Genomic DNA, 17034 nt, shown 5'->3' with positions numbered 1-17034 from the left:
ATATTGAGCTCGTCCTGGGAGCAAAAAAAAGCAAGCACTATTTAAAACTTGATTCCCACGCATTCCAACAGGGCTGTGGAGAAGGCACTATTGCTTTTCCTGTGTTACAATGAGACAAATATGATACACAGGTTAGAGAATAGAGGAGGCTAGGGAAGAAGATGCTGTTCAATATAAGTAGAGTAAAACCTGCGAAAGTCAGAACCTGTGTAAGGTGGAAACCTGCCTGAGAAGGAAACGCAGTACTCAAATAGTGTGTTTTCCACTAAAACGAGTGACAGAAAAGTGATAAGACTGGACCCTGTCTAAGGTGGAAAACCTTCAAGACTTAGAAAAAACAAGGCGTCCTGTTAAGTTCCAGTTCTTACAGGTTTCACTGTAATATATTCCATGCCAATTCTATTCTGGTAACATTAAACAACAACAATGCTATTTTACTCAGAAAAAAAATTTATAATTCTATCTAGACAAAAATGACAAAAATGATTTTAAATTAATTCCAGTGGTTAACTCTTACACTGCTGGAGACTCAAGAGAGAGAGTACACCTTGAGAAAGATGTGCTTGTTTTGCTATTAACGGAAAGGTGGGAGAACTTTTTCTGAAATTGACTTGATCCTAAAATTTAAATTTTTCTTTTATAAGAAGTTTAAAGGAGGTTAAAAAGTTATATATTAATTGACCATTCTTTTAAAATTAACTGATCTGGGATTTTTATTTTAATGAGAATTACCAGAATTTTACAAGCTAATCTATGTAGATAATTTGAACATAGATGTTTAATTTTGGTTGAAACTCTTGTTACCAGATGTAAACCCACTGGTGTGGTGTTGATTCCAACTCAGAGCAACCCTGTAGGACAGAGTAGAACTGCCCCATAAGGTTTCCAAGGAGCAGCTGGTGGATTCAAACTGCTGATCTTTTGGTTAGCAGCTGAGCACTTAACCACTGTGCCACCAGGGCTCTTTTTTTTTTTTTTATCAGATATAAAGGGAATTAAATCAGCAAGTAAAAAAATGTGGAAAATAGTAATAATAGCACAATTTTACCAAGATGACATGTTTGATATGGCAGACAATGTCTTCTGTGTTTTCAGGAGTTCCAGTGGAGATCATCAAAGAATCTCTCGGTGAAGAACTTTTTAAAATATGTTATGAGGAAGATGAACAGATCCTAGGTGTGGTTGGAGGAACCCTTAAAGATTTTTTAAATAGCTTCAGTACCCTTTTGAAACAGAGCAGCCATTGTCAAGAAGCAGAAAAGAGAGGCCTGTTTGATGACGCCTCCATTCTGTGCCTGGATAAAGATCACAATTTCCTAAACGTTTACTATTTCTTTCCTAAGAGAACCACGTCCCTGATTCTTCCTGGCGTTATTAAAGCAGCTGCTCACATATTGTATGAAACCGAAGTGGAAGTGTCCTTGATGCCACGCTGCCTCCGTAATGACTGCAGTGAGTTTGTCAACCAGCCCTACTTGTTATACTCGGTTCATGTCAAAAGCACCAAGCCATCCTTGTCCCCAGGCAAACCCCCATCCTCTCTGGTGATTCCAGCATCACTCTTCTGTAAGACATTTCCGTTCCATTTCATGTTTGACAAAGATATGATGATTCTACAATTTGGCAATGGTATTAGAAGGCTGATGAGCCGGAGAGATTTTCAAGGAAAGCCTAATTTTGAAGAGTACTTTGAAATTCTTACACCAAAAATCAACCAAACTTTTAGCGGGATCATGACTATGTTGAATATGCAATTTGTTATACGAGTGAGAAGATGGGACAACTCCGTGAAAAAATCCTCTAGGGTAAGGAAAACATATATTCTTATTTGGGGATTTTAGTTTTCATATTTAGGCGCTAGAAACAAAGAGCAAAAAAACCTTGCATGACTTCAAATCCTTTGATAAAATTTATATTTCTTAAATATAAATGTTTGTTTTAAATATAAATGTTTTATCAAACGATTTGAAGTCATGCAAATAATTTTAAAACATTTGCATGACCAAAATAATAATTTTAAAATATTTGCATGACTAAATCTAAAATAATTTTAAGGCTAGAATAAATTTAAAACAAAATCATTTCTGCATTCATTTGCTTGCTTCCTTGATTCATTAATCAAATATTTATTGAATACAGTCCACCTTTTACAATCCTTATGGAGTATATTATAACCACATTGTATGTTAAATATTTATGTAAAATACGTTTTCAATTAGCATCAAATGTCTGACTTAATTTGGAACATTAAGAAGTATGGTTTTACAATAAATAAAAAAAATTCACTTGTTTCCTATAGGAAACAACTAAATGAATTTTTTAGTCGGCATTTAATACAAATGGCAAAAAAATGTTTAGTTGTTACAGAAAGTCAAAAAAAAAACCTGCCGTGCCATCTCACGGTAGAGTGCTTTGATGGTGATTCAGTCTCGGAGGAGAAAGTTTGCTAAATCAGAGCTGCTAAGTGCAAGCAAAGCTGAACAAGCCTCTTGTGATGCAGAGGACTTTTAGACACACATGACCCCAAGAGAAGCACTGTTTGTCTCCCAAAATGAAAACAACTTTATTTTGTTTTTGCCCTCATAAAAAATATCTACGTGTTTAAAAAATAGCCAATACTTAAAGATATTCATTAATGCCAAAAATATATAATGTTCTATACATCTTTGTTTAAAACAGAACAAAACAAAATACTATTTTACAACTTCCTTTTTTTTCACAAAACAATATATTTTTGACATCCTTCCACATCATTGGAAGCCTTGGTGGCATAATGGTTAAGAGCTATGGCTGCTAACCAAAATGTCGGCAGTTGGAATCCAGCAGGCGCTCCTTGGAAACCCTACGGGGCAGTTCTGCTCTGTCCTATGGGGTCACTATGAGTCAGAATCGACTCCACCGCAACGTGTTTTTTTTTTCGTATCATTAAATGTAAGTCTCGTTCACTTTTTCAGATGCTGTGTGGTATTCCATTGTATGGTTGTACCTTATTGGACCAGTCCCCCATTAAAGGACCTTTGGGGAGTTTTTGATATTTTGCTGCAGTGAGCACCCATACACATACATCATAAGTCCACACTCATACAAGGAAGTCGTCTGGTGATTGAGAATAATTACTTGAAGCTCCATCTCTTTCAAGGCCTGCTTGGTACAATCCTTTCTGCTGGCTGGCTTGTCCTTCAGTTTGCATTGTTGAGGGCTGTGTTGGTTAGGTCCTTAAGGCAGAGTTGAAATAAGGAGGTAACCTCCCCTAGGAGACCCAAGTGCCTCATACTGAAGTCTCTGGGAAAAGAGTGACTTCCAAAAAGATAGCTCTGGGGGGATCCTTCTGACAGAAAAGAATTAGGACAAAAATCCTACGTTTGGAGGCTTTTTAATTTCCACACCCGCCAGTTGGAACAAGTAGCTCACAGGATAAGGGCAGAGGAGGAGAGAAGAAACATGCTAAAACAGGAAAAGACAAAAAATATATATATACATATATATATTTTCACAAGAGGACAAAAATACAGTAACAGAAGCATCAGCATGCTGCTTAGTGAGAAAGCTCTGAAACAAGAATTTTTTAGATTGTTTATTGAAAACCATGATTTTGATGTAGAGTATACTCAATTCTTCAAAATTCTGCATGCATTTTAGAACTCATAGCAAGTTGGAACAATATAGAATTCTGAAAGCACATTGTTCTTTTTCAGCAGGTCGAAAATATTTAGAGTTTGAATACAAAGGCATTATCACTATATCTCCTTCCTCTCCTTTAGTCTCAGAAAGGTGTTGGCAAAACTTGAATAAAGCACAACAGTAGGTTCTCCTTTGTTTCACAGGTTATGGACCTTAAAGGCCAAATGATCTACATTGTGGAATCCAGTGCGATCTTGTTCTTGGGGTCACCCTGTGTGGACAGATTAGAAGATTTCACAGGACGAGGGCTCTACCTTTCAGACATTCCAATTCATAACGCACTGAGGGATGTGGTCCTGATAGGTGAACAAGCCCGAGCTCAAGATGGCCTGAAGAAGAGGCTGGGGAAGCTCAAGGCTACCCTTGAGCAAGCCCACCAAGCCCTGGAGGAAGAGAAGAAGAAGACGGTAGATCTTCTGTGCTCTATATTTCCCAGCGAAGTTGCTCAACAGCTATGGCAAGGACAAGTTGTGCAAGCCAAGAAGTTCAATAATGTCACCATGCTTTTCTCAGACATTGTTGGATTCACTGCCATCTGCTCCCAGTGCTCGCCCCTGCAGGTCATCACCATGCTCAACGCACTCTATACCCGCTTTGACCGGCAGTGTGGAGAGCTGGACGTCTACAAGGTAGGGGAGGAGCAGGGAAATGACTGCTTTCCAGGCTAACAGCTCTGAGTAAAACCACTCTGCCTGGGACCTGAATTACAATGCAAAGAAAAGGCCTTGTCTGCAGGGTTGTGCAGGCCACATCCTGGGCGCAGGCATTCTGCATTAGTCACATGGGTGTTCTCAGGCCAGAAATAGCTCTGAATCTGCTCAGAAACAAGAGGTAATTCTTCCATGAGAGCTTTGCCATAGTTTCCTCTCAAAGAATAAAATGGAGAGATGATAGGCTGAGAGAAGGATGGAAAAGGTAAAGTTTTTTTTTTTTTAAACAAAAATACTTACTTGAGGTTTACCTCAAACCAAGCAAATTGTTTCTAGTTGAATGCCTCTACAAACATCATTTTAAAAGAATTAATTCAAATGTAAATTTAAGAGAAAAAAATTTTTTAATTTTTATTGTGCTTTAAGTGAAAGTTTACAAATCAAGTCAGTCTCTCACACAAAGAAACTTATATACACCTTGTACTTACCACCAATTGCTCTCCCCTTAATGAGACAGTCAGCTCCCTCCCTCCACTCTCTCTTGTCCTTTCCACCAGCTTCTAACCCCCTCATCTCCCCTCCAGACAGGAGATGCCAACATAGTCTCAAGTGTCCACCTGATGCAAGAAGCTCACTCTTCACCAGCATGCCTCTCCATCCCATCGTCCAGTCCAATCCCTGTCTGAAGAGTTGGTCTTGGGAATGGTTCCTGTCCTGGGCCAACAGAAAGTCTGGGGGGCCATGACCACCGGGGTCCTTCTAGTCTCAGTCAGACCATAAAGTCTGGTCTTTTTACGAGAATTTGGGGTCTGCATCCCACTGCTCTCCTGCTACCTCAGCGGTATTCCCTGTCAAGGCAGTCATCGGTTGTAGCCGGGCACCATCTAGTTCTTCTGGTCTCAGGCTGATGTAGTTTCTGGTTTATGTGGCCCTTTCTGTCTCTTTGCGCTCATAATTACCTTGTGTCCTTGCTCTTCTTCATTGTCCTTTAATCCAGGTGGGTTGAGACCAATTGATGCATCTTAGATGGCAGCTTGCTAGCGTTTAAGACCCCAGAAGCTACTCTCCAGAGTAGAATGCAGAATGTTCTCTTAATAGATTTTATTATGCCAATTGACTTAGATGTCCCCTGAAACCATGGTCCTGAAACCCTTGCCACTGCTACGCTGGCCTTGGAAGCATTCAGTTTATTCAGGAAACTTCTTTGCTTTTGGTTTAGTCCAGTTTTGCTGACCTCGCCTGTATTGTGTGTTGTCTTTCCCTTCACCTAAAGTTGTTCTTATTTACTATCTAATTAGTGAATACCTCTCTCCCACCCTGCCTCCCTCCCCCTTCTCGTAACCATCAAAGAATATTTTCTTCTCTGTTTAAACTATTTCTCGAGTTCTTATAATAGTGGTCTTATACAATATTTGTCCTTTTGCAACTAATTTCACTCAACATAGTGCCTTTCAGATTCCTCTATGTTATGAAATGTTTCACAGATTCATTACTGTTTTTAATTGATCCATAGTATTCCATTGTGTGAATATACCATAATTTATTTATCCATTCATCTGTTGATGGGCACCTTGGTTGCTCCCATATTTTTGCTATTGTAAATAGTGCTGCCACGAACATGGGTGTGCATATATGTGTTCATGTGAGGGCTCATTTCTCTAGGATATATTCCAAGGAGTGGGATTGCTGGGTCTTATGGTAGTTCTAATTCTAGCTTTTTAAGGAAGTGCCAAATCAATTTCCGAAGTGGTTGTACCATTTTTCACTCTCACCAGCAGTATATAAGTTCCAGTCTCTCCACAGCCCCTCCAAGATTTACTATTTTGTGGTTTTTTGGATTAATGCCAACCTTGTTGGAGTGACATGGAATCTCACTGTAGTTTTGATTTGCATTTCTCTTTTTTTTTTAATGGCTAATACTCGTGAACATTTCCTCATGTAACTGTTAGCTCTTTGAATGTTTTCTTTAGTGAAGTGTTTGTTCATATCTTTTGCCCATTTTTAATTGGGTTATTTGTCTTTTTATAGTTGAGTTTTTGTAGTATCATGTAGACTTTAGAGATCAGGCGCTGATCAGAAATGTCATAGCTAAAAATTTTTTCCCAGTGTAGGCAATTTTTTTACTCTTGGTGAAGTCTTTGGATGAGCATAGGTGTTTGATTTTTAGGAGCTCCCAGTTATCTAGTTTTTCTTCTTCATTGTTAGTAATGTTTTGTATACTGTTTATGCCATGTATTAGGTCTCCTAACATTGTCCCTATTTTTTCTTCCATGATCTTTATCATTTTGGATTTTATATTTAGGCCTTTGATCCATTTTGAGCTCCTTTTTGTGCATGGTATGATGTATGGGTCTTGTTTCACTTTTTTGCAAATGGATATCCAGTTATGCCAGCACCATTTCTTAAAAAGACTGTCTTTTCCCCATTTAACTGTTTTGGAGCCTTTGTCAAATATCAAATGCTCATATGTGGATGGATTTATGTCTGGATTCTCATATCTGTTCCATTGGTCTATGTATCTGCTGTTGTACCAGTACCAGGCTGTTTTGACTACTGTGGCAGTATAACAGGTTCTAAAATCAGATAGAGTGAGGCCTCCCTCTTTGTTCTTTTTTGGTAATGCTTTACTTATCCGGGTCCTCTTTCCCTTCCATATGAAGTGGTAATTTGTTTCTCCATCTTGTTAAAAAATGTCTTTGGGATTTGGATCAAAATTGCATTAAATGTTTAGATCGCTTTTGATAGAATAGGCATTTTTACAATGTTAAGTCTTCCTATCCAAGAGCAAGGTATGTTTTTCCACTTAGGTAGGTCTCTTTTGGTTTTTTGCAGAAGTGTTTTGTAGTTTTCTATGTATAAGTCTTCTACATCTCTGGTAAGATTTATTCATAAGTATTTTGTCTTCTTGGGGACTACTTTAAATGATATTGATTTGGTCATTTCCTCTTCAATGTTCTTTTTGTTGGTATAGAGGAATCCAAGTGATTTTTGTATGTTTATCTTGTATCCTGATGCTCTGCTGAACTCTTCTATTAGCTTCAGTAGTTTTCTTGAGGATTCCTTAGGTTTTCTGTGTTTAAGATCACGTCATCTGCAAATAGAGATACTTTTCCTTCTTTCTTGCCAGCCTGGATGCCCTTTATTTCTTTATCTAGCCTAATTGCTCTGGCTAGGACCTCCAGCACAATGTTGGATAAGAGTGGTGATAAAGAGTATCCTTGTGTGTTTCCTGATCTCAATGGGAATGCTTTCAGGCTTTCTCCATTTAGGATGATGTTGGCTATTGGCTTTGTATAAATGCCCTTTATTATGTTGAATTTTGCTTTTATTCCTATTTTGCTGAGAGTATTTTTCATGAATGCATGTTGAACTTTGTCAAATCCCTTTTCTGTACCAATTGGTAAAATCATTTGATTCTTGTCTTTTGTGTAATTTATATGATGAATTACATGAATTGTTTTTCTAATATTGACCCATCCCTGTATACCTGGTATGAATCCCACTTGGTCATGGTGAATTATTTTTTTGATACGTTGTTGAATTCTATTGGCTAGAATTTTGTTGAGGATTTTTGCATCTAAGTTCATGAGGGATATAGGTCTGTAATTTTTTTGGTGTCTTTACCCAGTTTTCATATCAGGGATATGCTGGCTTCAAAGACTGAGTTTGAGAGTATTCTGTCCCTTTCTATGCTCTGAAATGTCTTTAGTAGTAGTGGTGATAACTCTTCTCTGAAAGTTTGGTAGAACTCTGCAGTGAAGCTGTCCGGGCCTGGGCTTTTTTTGTTGTTGTTGTTGGGAGTTTTTTGATTACCTTTTTCGATCTTTTCTTTTGTTATGGGTCTATCTTGTTGTTCTACCTCTGTTTGTGTTAGTTTAGGTAGGTAGTGTGTTTCTAGGAATTCATCCATTTCTCCTAGGTTTTCAAATTTGTTAGAGTGTACTTTTTCATAGTAATCTGATATGATTCTTTTAATTTCATTTTGGTCTGTTGTAATATCGCCGATCTCATTTCTTATTAAGGTTATTTGCTTCCTCTCCTGTTTTTCTTTTGTCAGTATGGCCAATGGTTTATTGATTTTGTTGATTTTTTTCAAAGAACTAGCTTTTGGTCTTGTTAATTCTTTCAGTTGTTTTTCTATTTCTATTTCATTTAGTTCTTCTCTAATTTTTATTATTTGTTTTCTTCTGGTGCCTGGGAGTTCCTTTTGTTGATCTCTTTCTATTTATTCAAGTTGTAGAGATAATTCTTTGATTTTGGCCCTTTCTTCTTTTTGTATGTGTGCATTTATTAATATAAATTGACCTCTGAGCACTGCTTTCACTGTGCCCTAAAAGCTCTGATAGAAGGTGTTTTCATTCTCATTGGAGTCTATGAATTTCTTTATTCCATCCTTTATGTGTTCTATAATCCAGTCTTTTTTGAGCAGGGTATTGTTCAGTTTCCAACTGTTTGATTTCTTTTCTCTGCTTTTTCTGTTATTGATTTCTACTTTTATGGCCTTATGGTCAGAGAAGATGCTTTGTAATATTTCAATGTTTTGGACTCTGCTGAGGCTTGCTTTATTCTAGAGCATGTTCCATGTGCATTAGAAAAGAAAGTATACTTGGCTGCTTTTGGGTGGAGTGTTCTGTATAAGTCTATGAGGCCAAGTTGGTTTATTGTGGCATTTAAATCTTCCATGTCTTTATTGAGCTTCTTTCTGGATGTCCTGTCCTTCACCGAAAGTGGTGTGTTGAAGTCTCCTACTGTTATCGTGGAGCTGTCTGTCTCACTTTTCAATGCTGATAGAGCTTGTTTTATGTATCTTGCAGCCTGGTCATTGGGTGCATAAATATTTTATATAGTTATATCCTCTTAGTATATTGTCCCTTTTATCATTATATGGTGTCCTTCTTTATCTTTTATGATTGATTTAATTTTAAAGTCTATTTTGTCAGAAATTAATATTGCCACTCCTGATCTTTTTTGATTGTTGTTTGCTTGATATATTTTTTCCATCCTTTGAGTTTAGTTTGTTTTTGTCTCTAAGTCTAAGGTGTGTCTCTTGTAGGCAGCATATAGACGGATCTTGTGTTTTAATCCATTCTGCCACTCTCTGTCTCTTTGCTGGTGCATTTAGTCCGTTTACATTCTTCGTAATTGAGGATAGGTTTGAATTTAATGCTATCATTTTGATGTCTTGTTTTGTGTGTTGTTGACAGTTTCTTTTTCCCCCTTGATTTTATGTGCTGAGTAGATTATCTTTATATATTGTCTTTTCCTCATATTCGTTGTCATCGATTTTGTTTCTGCTGAGTATTTTTTTCTTGTATTTTATTTTGATATGTAGGATAGTTTGTCTCCTTTGTGGTTACCTTATTATTTACACTTGTTTTCCTAAATTTAAAGCTAACTTTTATTTCTTTGTATTGCCTTGTCTTCCTCTCCATATGAAAGAACTACAACTTCATTTCTTAGCCCTGCTTTATTGTTTTAATGCTATCTTCTTTTACATGATAACATCACTGTTTCCCTGTGTTGAGCATTTTTTTTTTTTCTTGATTTATTTTTGTGATTTCCCTTTCTGGGTTGACTTCTGATTGCTCTGCCCAGTGTTCTAGTCTTGGATTCGTACATGATATTATTGATTTTCTAACCAAAGAGCTCCATTTATTATTTCTTTTAGTTTTGGTTTGGTATTTACAAATTCCCTAAACTTTTGTTTATCTGGAAATGTCCTAATTTCACCTTCATATTTGAGAGACAGTTTTGCTGGATATATGACTCTTGTCTGGCAATTTTTTTCCTTCAATTTCTTATATAAGTTATCCCATTGTCTTCTTGCCTGCATGGTTTCTGCCGAGTAGTCCAAGCTTATTCCTATTGACTGTCCTTTGTAGGTGACTTTTCGTTTATCCCTAGCTGCTCTTATTCTCTATCTTTGGTTTTGGCAAGTTTGATTATAATATGTCTGGGTGACTTTCTTTTAAAATCTACCTTATGTAGAGTTCGATGAGCATCTTGGGTAGATATCTTCTCATCGTTCATGATATCAGGGAAGTTTTCTGCCCACAGAGCTTCAACAATTCTGTCTGTATTTTCTGTTATCCCTCCCAGTTCGGGTACTACAATCACTCATAGGTTATGTCTCTTGATAGAGTTCCACATGACTCTGAAGTTTTCTTCATTTTTTAAAATTCTTTTTTCTGTTTTTTCTTCAAATATACTGGTGACAAGTGCTTTATCTTCAAGTTCAGAAATTCTGCCTTCCACTTGCTCAAATCTTCTCCTCTGACTTTCTGTTGAGTTGTCTACTTCTGTAATTTTTTTGTTAATCTTCTGAGTTTCTGATTGCTGTCTATCTATGGATTTTTCCAGCTTATTAAATTTTTCATTATGTTCCTGAATAATCTTTTTAATTTCGTCAACAGCTTTATCTGTGTGTTCCTTGGCTTGTTCTTTGTATTGTCTGATTTCCTTCCTGATGTCTTGAAGGGTTCTTTATATTAATCTTTTTTATTCTGCCTCTGGTAATTCCAGGAGGGCACTTTGTTCTGGAAGATCCCTTGATTCTTTGTTTTGAGAGCTTGTTGAGGAGATCATGCTCTGTTTCTTCATGTGACTTGATATTGACTGTTGTCTCTGAGCCATCTCTAAGTTATTGTTTTAGTTTATATTTGCTTACTGTGTCATAGCTTCTTGCTATGTTTTGTTTTGATATGCCCAAATTAGTTGCTTGAGTGAGCTAGCTGGATTATTTTTGCCTTTGGTCCTCTGATGTGCTGTTCCCAGATGGCTAGAGCTGTTATCAGTTATATCAGTCTAGGAGTCCATTTAGTTTTCTTGTATGAGTTTAGCTCAGGTGTCCAGGTAGTTGCTCATCAAGTGTGTGGTACAGTCTTAGAGGGGCAGGGGTGATTTGTGTAGGTACTGGTATCTGGTTGCAGCAGGGAGTCACACTCTGAACAAGGCAGGGGGCTGAGAATCATCCCCCAAGTGTCTCTGAGGAAAGCGTGTCCCTGTTCCCTAGAGCGTACAGGTAGGTGGGTTCTACAGACGGACCATGAGCACCCAAATTTTTTGGTTGTAAGGATTGGAAGAGTTATCCTTGAACTGCTGTCGTGGATGGCTGAGTGACTTGAGTGGAGCTACCCATCCTTAGGCCCCTGATGTGGATAGGTGAGGACCCTGTTTAATAAGCAAAGCAATATCAAACGTCAAACACCCACCTCTGCACTGCACAGCTGAAACAGTTGTAGACTGCCAACAACGGTCTATTCTCCTGAAATAGGCCCACACTATTGGTCCACGCAAAGGGGAAAGGTACTCAAAGTCCATGGGCCTTTTATGTCTGGACAGGAGCTCCTTCTGTCCTGAGCTCCCCTCATTGGTGGAGCCAGCAATTTTTTTTCCCCCAATTGCAAATTTATTCCTTCTCCAAGGCTGGGAGGATGGCTCTAGGTGCTCAACAGGGCCTATCTCAGGCCCAGGGAAACCAGCCGCTGATGCCAGCTTGGAAGCTGGTGGTGGGGCGGGGGGGTGACGTGGTAAAATGTATGCAAGCACTTAGCTTTTGCTGAGAGTGCCATTATTCTCTGGTTCCGGAGGTGTGAGTAGGCTGTGTGGCTGGCTGCTTCTCCCTGAGGAAACTGCGGCCAAATGGTAATACCAGCCCGCCACCGCCACTCCCGGGAATGGTGCCTGAGGGCTCCCAGTGATTCAGGTCCAGTGACTCCTCTCCACTTCTGGACTGTCTCTCCCTCCCCCTTCCCCTCAGTTCATTTTCTAACCTTACCTTTGATGTTCAGGGCCCCTAGCTTGTCATAAACATCTCATTTCACTTGTTTTTTCGGGTCTTTGTTGTAAGAGGGCTCGTTGGAAGCATCTGTTTGTTCCACAATCTTGGCCCCACCTCTCGAAATGTAAAGTTTAATAGTCAAACGTACCTGACACTTCATTGTGGAACCTGAGTTGAAGTATTAAGCGTGAGATCATTGAAGATATACAGGGAAAATTATCCTCTGTATCTGTAAAAGTAAAGGAACACGAGGATAACTAAAACTGTCTTTAAACAGATTATTGTAATACACAGTTAACATGATACTTTTCCTGACCAGTTAATGACCATCCAAATCGCCTCCTTAAGGCATTATTGTAGCAAGGGCAAAGCAGAAACATTGGATAGGAAAGACTTGTCTTCAGATCTTGTTTTCTACCTTACTTGCTTCATAAACTGAATAAGTTAAATAATACCTTTCTCATTTCTAAAACAGTGAAAATAATATCCACCCACAGAGTTTGTATGTACGAATAATACACATTTTGTCCCATAATCTTCGTGAACAAAATTGTTGTAAAGATTATGGTAGATAATATACGTTACTCATCAGACAGCCAAGTATTTATTGAGCGCATCATTTTAGGCACTGGGAATAAATAGTGATATCCCTAACACATAATAAGTTATTTTTTTTTAATGTAACTCTTATTAGCAAGCAGCAGCTCTGGTGGTGCGACGGTTAAGTGCTCAGCTGCCAACCAAATGGTAGACAGTTTGAATCCACCCATAGTCTCCACGGGAGAAAGATCTGCTGGTCTGCTCTCATAATAATTACACCCCAGGAAACCTATGGAGCAGTTCTACTGTGTCCTGTAGGCTCTGAGTTGAAATAGACTCAGTGGCACCTAAGAGCAACATTATTAATAAGAGAGAGATTTCATGATCTACCTGCCTCTTTAGGATTAAACATTTGTTAATGATTTAAATTATTTTACGTTGTTGTAGATATTGACATACCACTTGTGTGGTATGTATGATTCTCTTAGTTTGCCACATGACAGTCTGGCATTTCAGAGCGTAACCCAACATGAAATAAATTACTGAGGAGGAAATGAATATTATTTGTGGGAATAAATAAATCCCTGCCTCATTTCATTCTAGATGGCAGAAGTAAAACCTTGTGTTTTGAAAATTCTAACAGGAAATTCCAGGCAGAGCCAACATTCTCTTGGGAAAAAAAGAGTCATGTGCAATTAAAGATAAAATAATTGGCTTCAGTTATATTAAGCTTGAAGGCCTCTTGTGGAATTTACTGTATTTATTTGTAGATATTTTCTTTCTTGAGAATGTCTCCTCTCTCAGAAATCTTTGCTTTGCACACTCCTGGGATTGTTAGCAGAAATAACCCTCTTCTGCTGCAAGCTTCAACTTGTTGGAACTTTTTAAAAATTTGGTTATGCTTATCGAGTATTCAGAAGCTATTCTTACTGCAAGGATGGCAGCCAGGAGGTTCCCTTGAGCTAAGATAGTGAATTATCTTCTCTCCCAGTTCTTATTTCTACCTTCTCTTCACTTCTGATTTTATGTGAAAATTCCTGGAAAAAAAACTGAAAATAAAGGATCTTAACCAAAGGTTAAATTTAAGATATAAACCATTGCTTCTAGACTATTTCGACTCATAGTGATCCTATAGAACAGAGTAGAACTGCCCCATTGGGTTTCCAAGGCTGTAAAATTTATGGAAGCAAATTGCCATATCTTTCTCCTTTGGAGCAGTTGGTGGGTTCAAACCATTGACTTTTCAGCTAGCAGCTGAGCACTTAACCACTGGTCCACCAGGGCTCCTAAATTTAAATGCACAGAGTGTACAATTACAGACTGACCTATGAGTGTGATGGCTTCCAAGTAATAGTAAACCTTATTTATTCCAGGACCTAGTTGTTGTAGTTATTAGTTGCCCTCAAGCTGGCTTCTACTCATGGTGACCGTATGTATAAGAGAATGAAATGCTGCCCAAACCTGTGCCATTGTCATGATTGTTGGTGTGTTTGAGTGCATTATTGTGGCTGTTGTATCTGTCCATCTCACTGAGGGATTCCCTTGTTTTTGCTGACCCTCTACTTTACCAAACATGATGCCCTTTTCCAGCAATTGACCTTTCCTAATGACATGTCCAGAGTAAGTAAGCTGAAGTCTCACCATCCTCACTTCTAAGGTGCATTCTGGTTGTATTTCTTCTAAGATTGATTAGTTCGTTCTTGTGGTAGTTCACGGTATATTCAGTATTCTTCGACAACACCACAATTCCAATACATTACTTCTTCTCCTGATTGTACCAGGGCCTTATTTAATTTCATTTTCTGTCTTTCAATCTTTTCATAATTTTTCTTTTTACTTCTGTATTCATTTATCCATTGTTTTAACAAATATTTACTTGTCAACCTGCCTTTGCCAGCATAAGGCGGATACTGGATAAAGAGATGGAGGACACAATGCCCCTGAGAAAGGTTCACGTGTGTGTGAGGGGTGTGTGAGGGGTGTGTGTGGGAGGAGCAGAGGGTCAGGACAGAGGCATGCCGGGTTTCCATGTGCTTTAATGGGTGTCCACGTCCCCGCACTGAGGTGTTACAAGAGCACAAAGAATAAACACCTTATACCAAGTGGGGGTGGGGGTACTCTCTCCTAATTAGTAACATTTATTGAACACTTGTGATATAGTAGCCATTATGATAAGTATTTCTTATGTATCCACTGCTGAGGAAAAGCTTACTGGAGGCATTGCTGCCTGGTTCATCCTTCCAATAAATATATTTGTTTAGAACTCACTGGGCAGTGGCAATTTGGAATGAACAAAACAGTCAAACTCTGACATCTTGCATTCTACTAGGGGAAAGAGAGACAATAAACAAATGGGTGATGTATAGTATTTCAGTCAGAGTAAATGTTCTGGAGGGAAAAATAAAGCCTGGTAATGGGGAGTGTGAGGAGGGTAAGAGATGGTTATTGTTTCATAGATGGTGATCAGGATAAGCCCTTTTAATAGGGTGATGTTTTAGCAGGGATTAAAGGAAATGAGTGGCAAGCTACATGATTATCTGCAGGGAGAGTGTTCCAGGCAATAGGAATAGCAAGTGGGAACATGTTGGTGTGCTTGAGGATAACCAGGAGGCCAGTGGCATGGGAACAAAGTGAGCAAGAGGAAGAGTTAGGAGATGAAGTCAGATTAGCAGGAAGATCGGTCAAGAAGAACCTTGGAGCCGTCATACGGGAATGAGCATTTACTCGGAGTGAAGTGGGGAATTGCTGTAGGTGTCTACCCCTTTCTTCTTTCTTGTTTCACCCCCATCCCTCCACACTGGAAGCTTTGGATGAGAAACATGATACGACCTGATAAGTTACAATAAATATTTAAAGGAGAAGAAAATTGAAACTTTTAGAATTTGGGGAATTATTTGTACATTTAAATTAACTAATAGCTTTCTGGGAAACTTTTTTTTTTTTTTTTCTGGGAAACCCTGGTGGTGTAGTGGCTAAGTGCTACGGCTGCTAACCAAAGCGTCGTCGGCAGCTCAAACCACGAGGCAGTCCTTGGAAACTCTGTGGGGCAGTTCTACTCTGTTCTATAGGGTCGCTATGAGTCGGAATTGACTCGTCTCGACGGCGCTGGGTTTGGTTTTGGGTTTTTATTTTAATAGCTTTCTGTAGTCAGTATTAACAGACAAGTAAAAATTTCCTGTAATGAAAATAATAATACTTGGAATTTATATAGTAGCTTTATTTCCAATAGCCTTCCAAGCAGCATTGTTTTTATCTTCTGGTTAGACATCATGGTTTCCAAACTTTGTGACTAACATTCATGTAGACACATAAAAGTGCTTGAGAATCCCAGAAGTCCTTTAGAAAATGACTCTTTTACTTGTATAACTACTGATGTCTTAATTTTACATTGTATATTCTTAAAAAAAAATTTTTTTTTTAATATTCTTAATATAGTAATATGACATTTATTGAATAATGACTTTATAACAACACTATATTTTATGCTGAGGAAATGTAAAATCAGTAATCTATCCCATTACCTTTAACAAATTTATTATAAATCCAAAATGTATCATCTGTTTTGCAAATGCCATTTTACACAGTGAGGGGAAAAAAAGAGATTAAATAGTATGGTGAGTAGGTGGCAAGTCTGGGAGTGGAAGCCACCTGGTGCTGTGTACACAGGATTGTGCTGCCTCTCAGAGCAGTCCCTGGCGTCAGGCGTCCATACCTTTTGAATTCCCTGAAAGAGTGTTTGGATTCAATTAGGTACATGATCTAGAAAGCCATTTCGGAGAGTAATTTATTTAACTTGATTTTCCATAGGTCCTAAACACTAAAATTTCTTCTGTATGATTCTTAATTTCTGCTCTATGATTTATGCTATGACTCTTCTTGAGTTTTCTTTTATAATATGGAAAATCTGCTGTGTTTAGGTGGAGACCATAGGCGATGCATATTGTGTAGCTGGAGGATTACACAAAGAAAGTGATACTCATGCTGTTCAGATAGCACTGATGGCCCTGAAGATGATGGAGCTCTCTGATGAGGTCATGTCTCCCCATGGAGAACCTATCAAGGTAAGACACATGGTGTATTGTCCAGGAGATATCATTAGAGCAAATGTTTATTAGTTAGTTCTGGTGCATCAGCCAGTGTGTCACTGCAGAGAGTAACATCTTCTCTAACTAGTTTAAGCAGGAATAAATTTATTCTAGGGAATTAAGGGGTTCACGGAATCATCGAGAGGACTGAAGAAGCCATCTCTTGGTTGGGCTTTCAAAAATGCTCCCAAAGCAACACTTCCCAGCCACTGCCTTCCCTATGATCTGGAAGCTGGCTCCAGAACTGTACCACTGTAGCCGCAATCAGTTAATTTTTCGTTTCAGAAAGTTGCTCTCT

At 38.4% G+C, this 17034-nt stretch overlaps 1 protein-coding gene across 7 annotated transcripts in view; it reads left to right on the top strand.

The window, feature by feature from the left end:
* The window catches only part of GUCY1A1 (guanylate cyclase 1 soluble subunit alpha 1), an 84622-nt gene that overhangs the window by 43342 nt on the left and 24246 nt on the right, over positions 1-17034 (top strand). For all 7 annotated transcript variants that reach the window (XM_049905218.1, XM_049905219.1, XM_049905220.1 and 4 more), the window contains 3 exons: positions 1096-1805; positions 3825-4310; positions 16569-16712. In XM_049905218.1, the coding sequence (XP_049761175.1) occupies positions 1096-1805; positions 3825-4310; positions 16569-16712 (1340 nt within the window). The remainder of the gene's footprint in view (positions 1-1095; positions 1806-3824; positions 4311-16568; positions 16713-17034) is intronic.

This window comes from Elephas maximus, chromosome 13, assembly GCF_024166365.1.
Source record: "Elephas maximus indicus isolate mEleMax1 chromosome 13, mEleMax1 primary haplotype, whole genome shotgun sequence".
NCBI lineage: Eukaryota > Metazoa > Chordata > Mammalia > Proboscidea > Elephantidae > Elephas > Elephas maximus.
The sequence above is the reverse complement of the archived record's forward strand: the minus strand, read 5'-3'. Positions and strand labels throughout refer to the sequence as shown.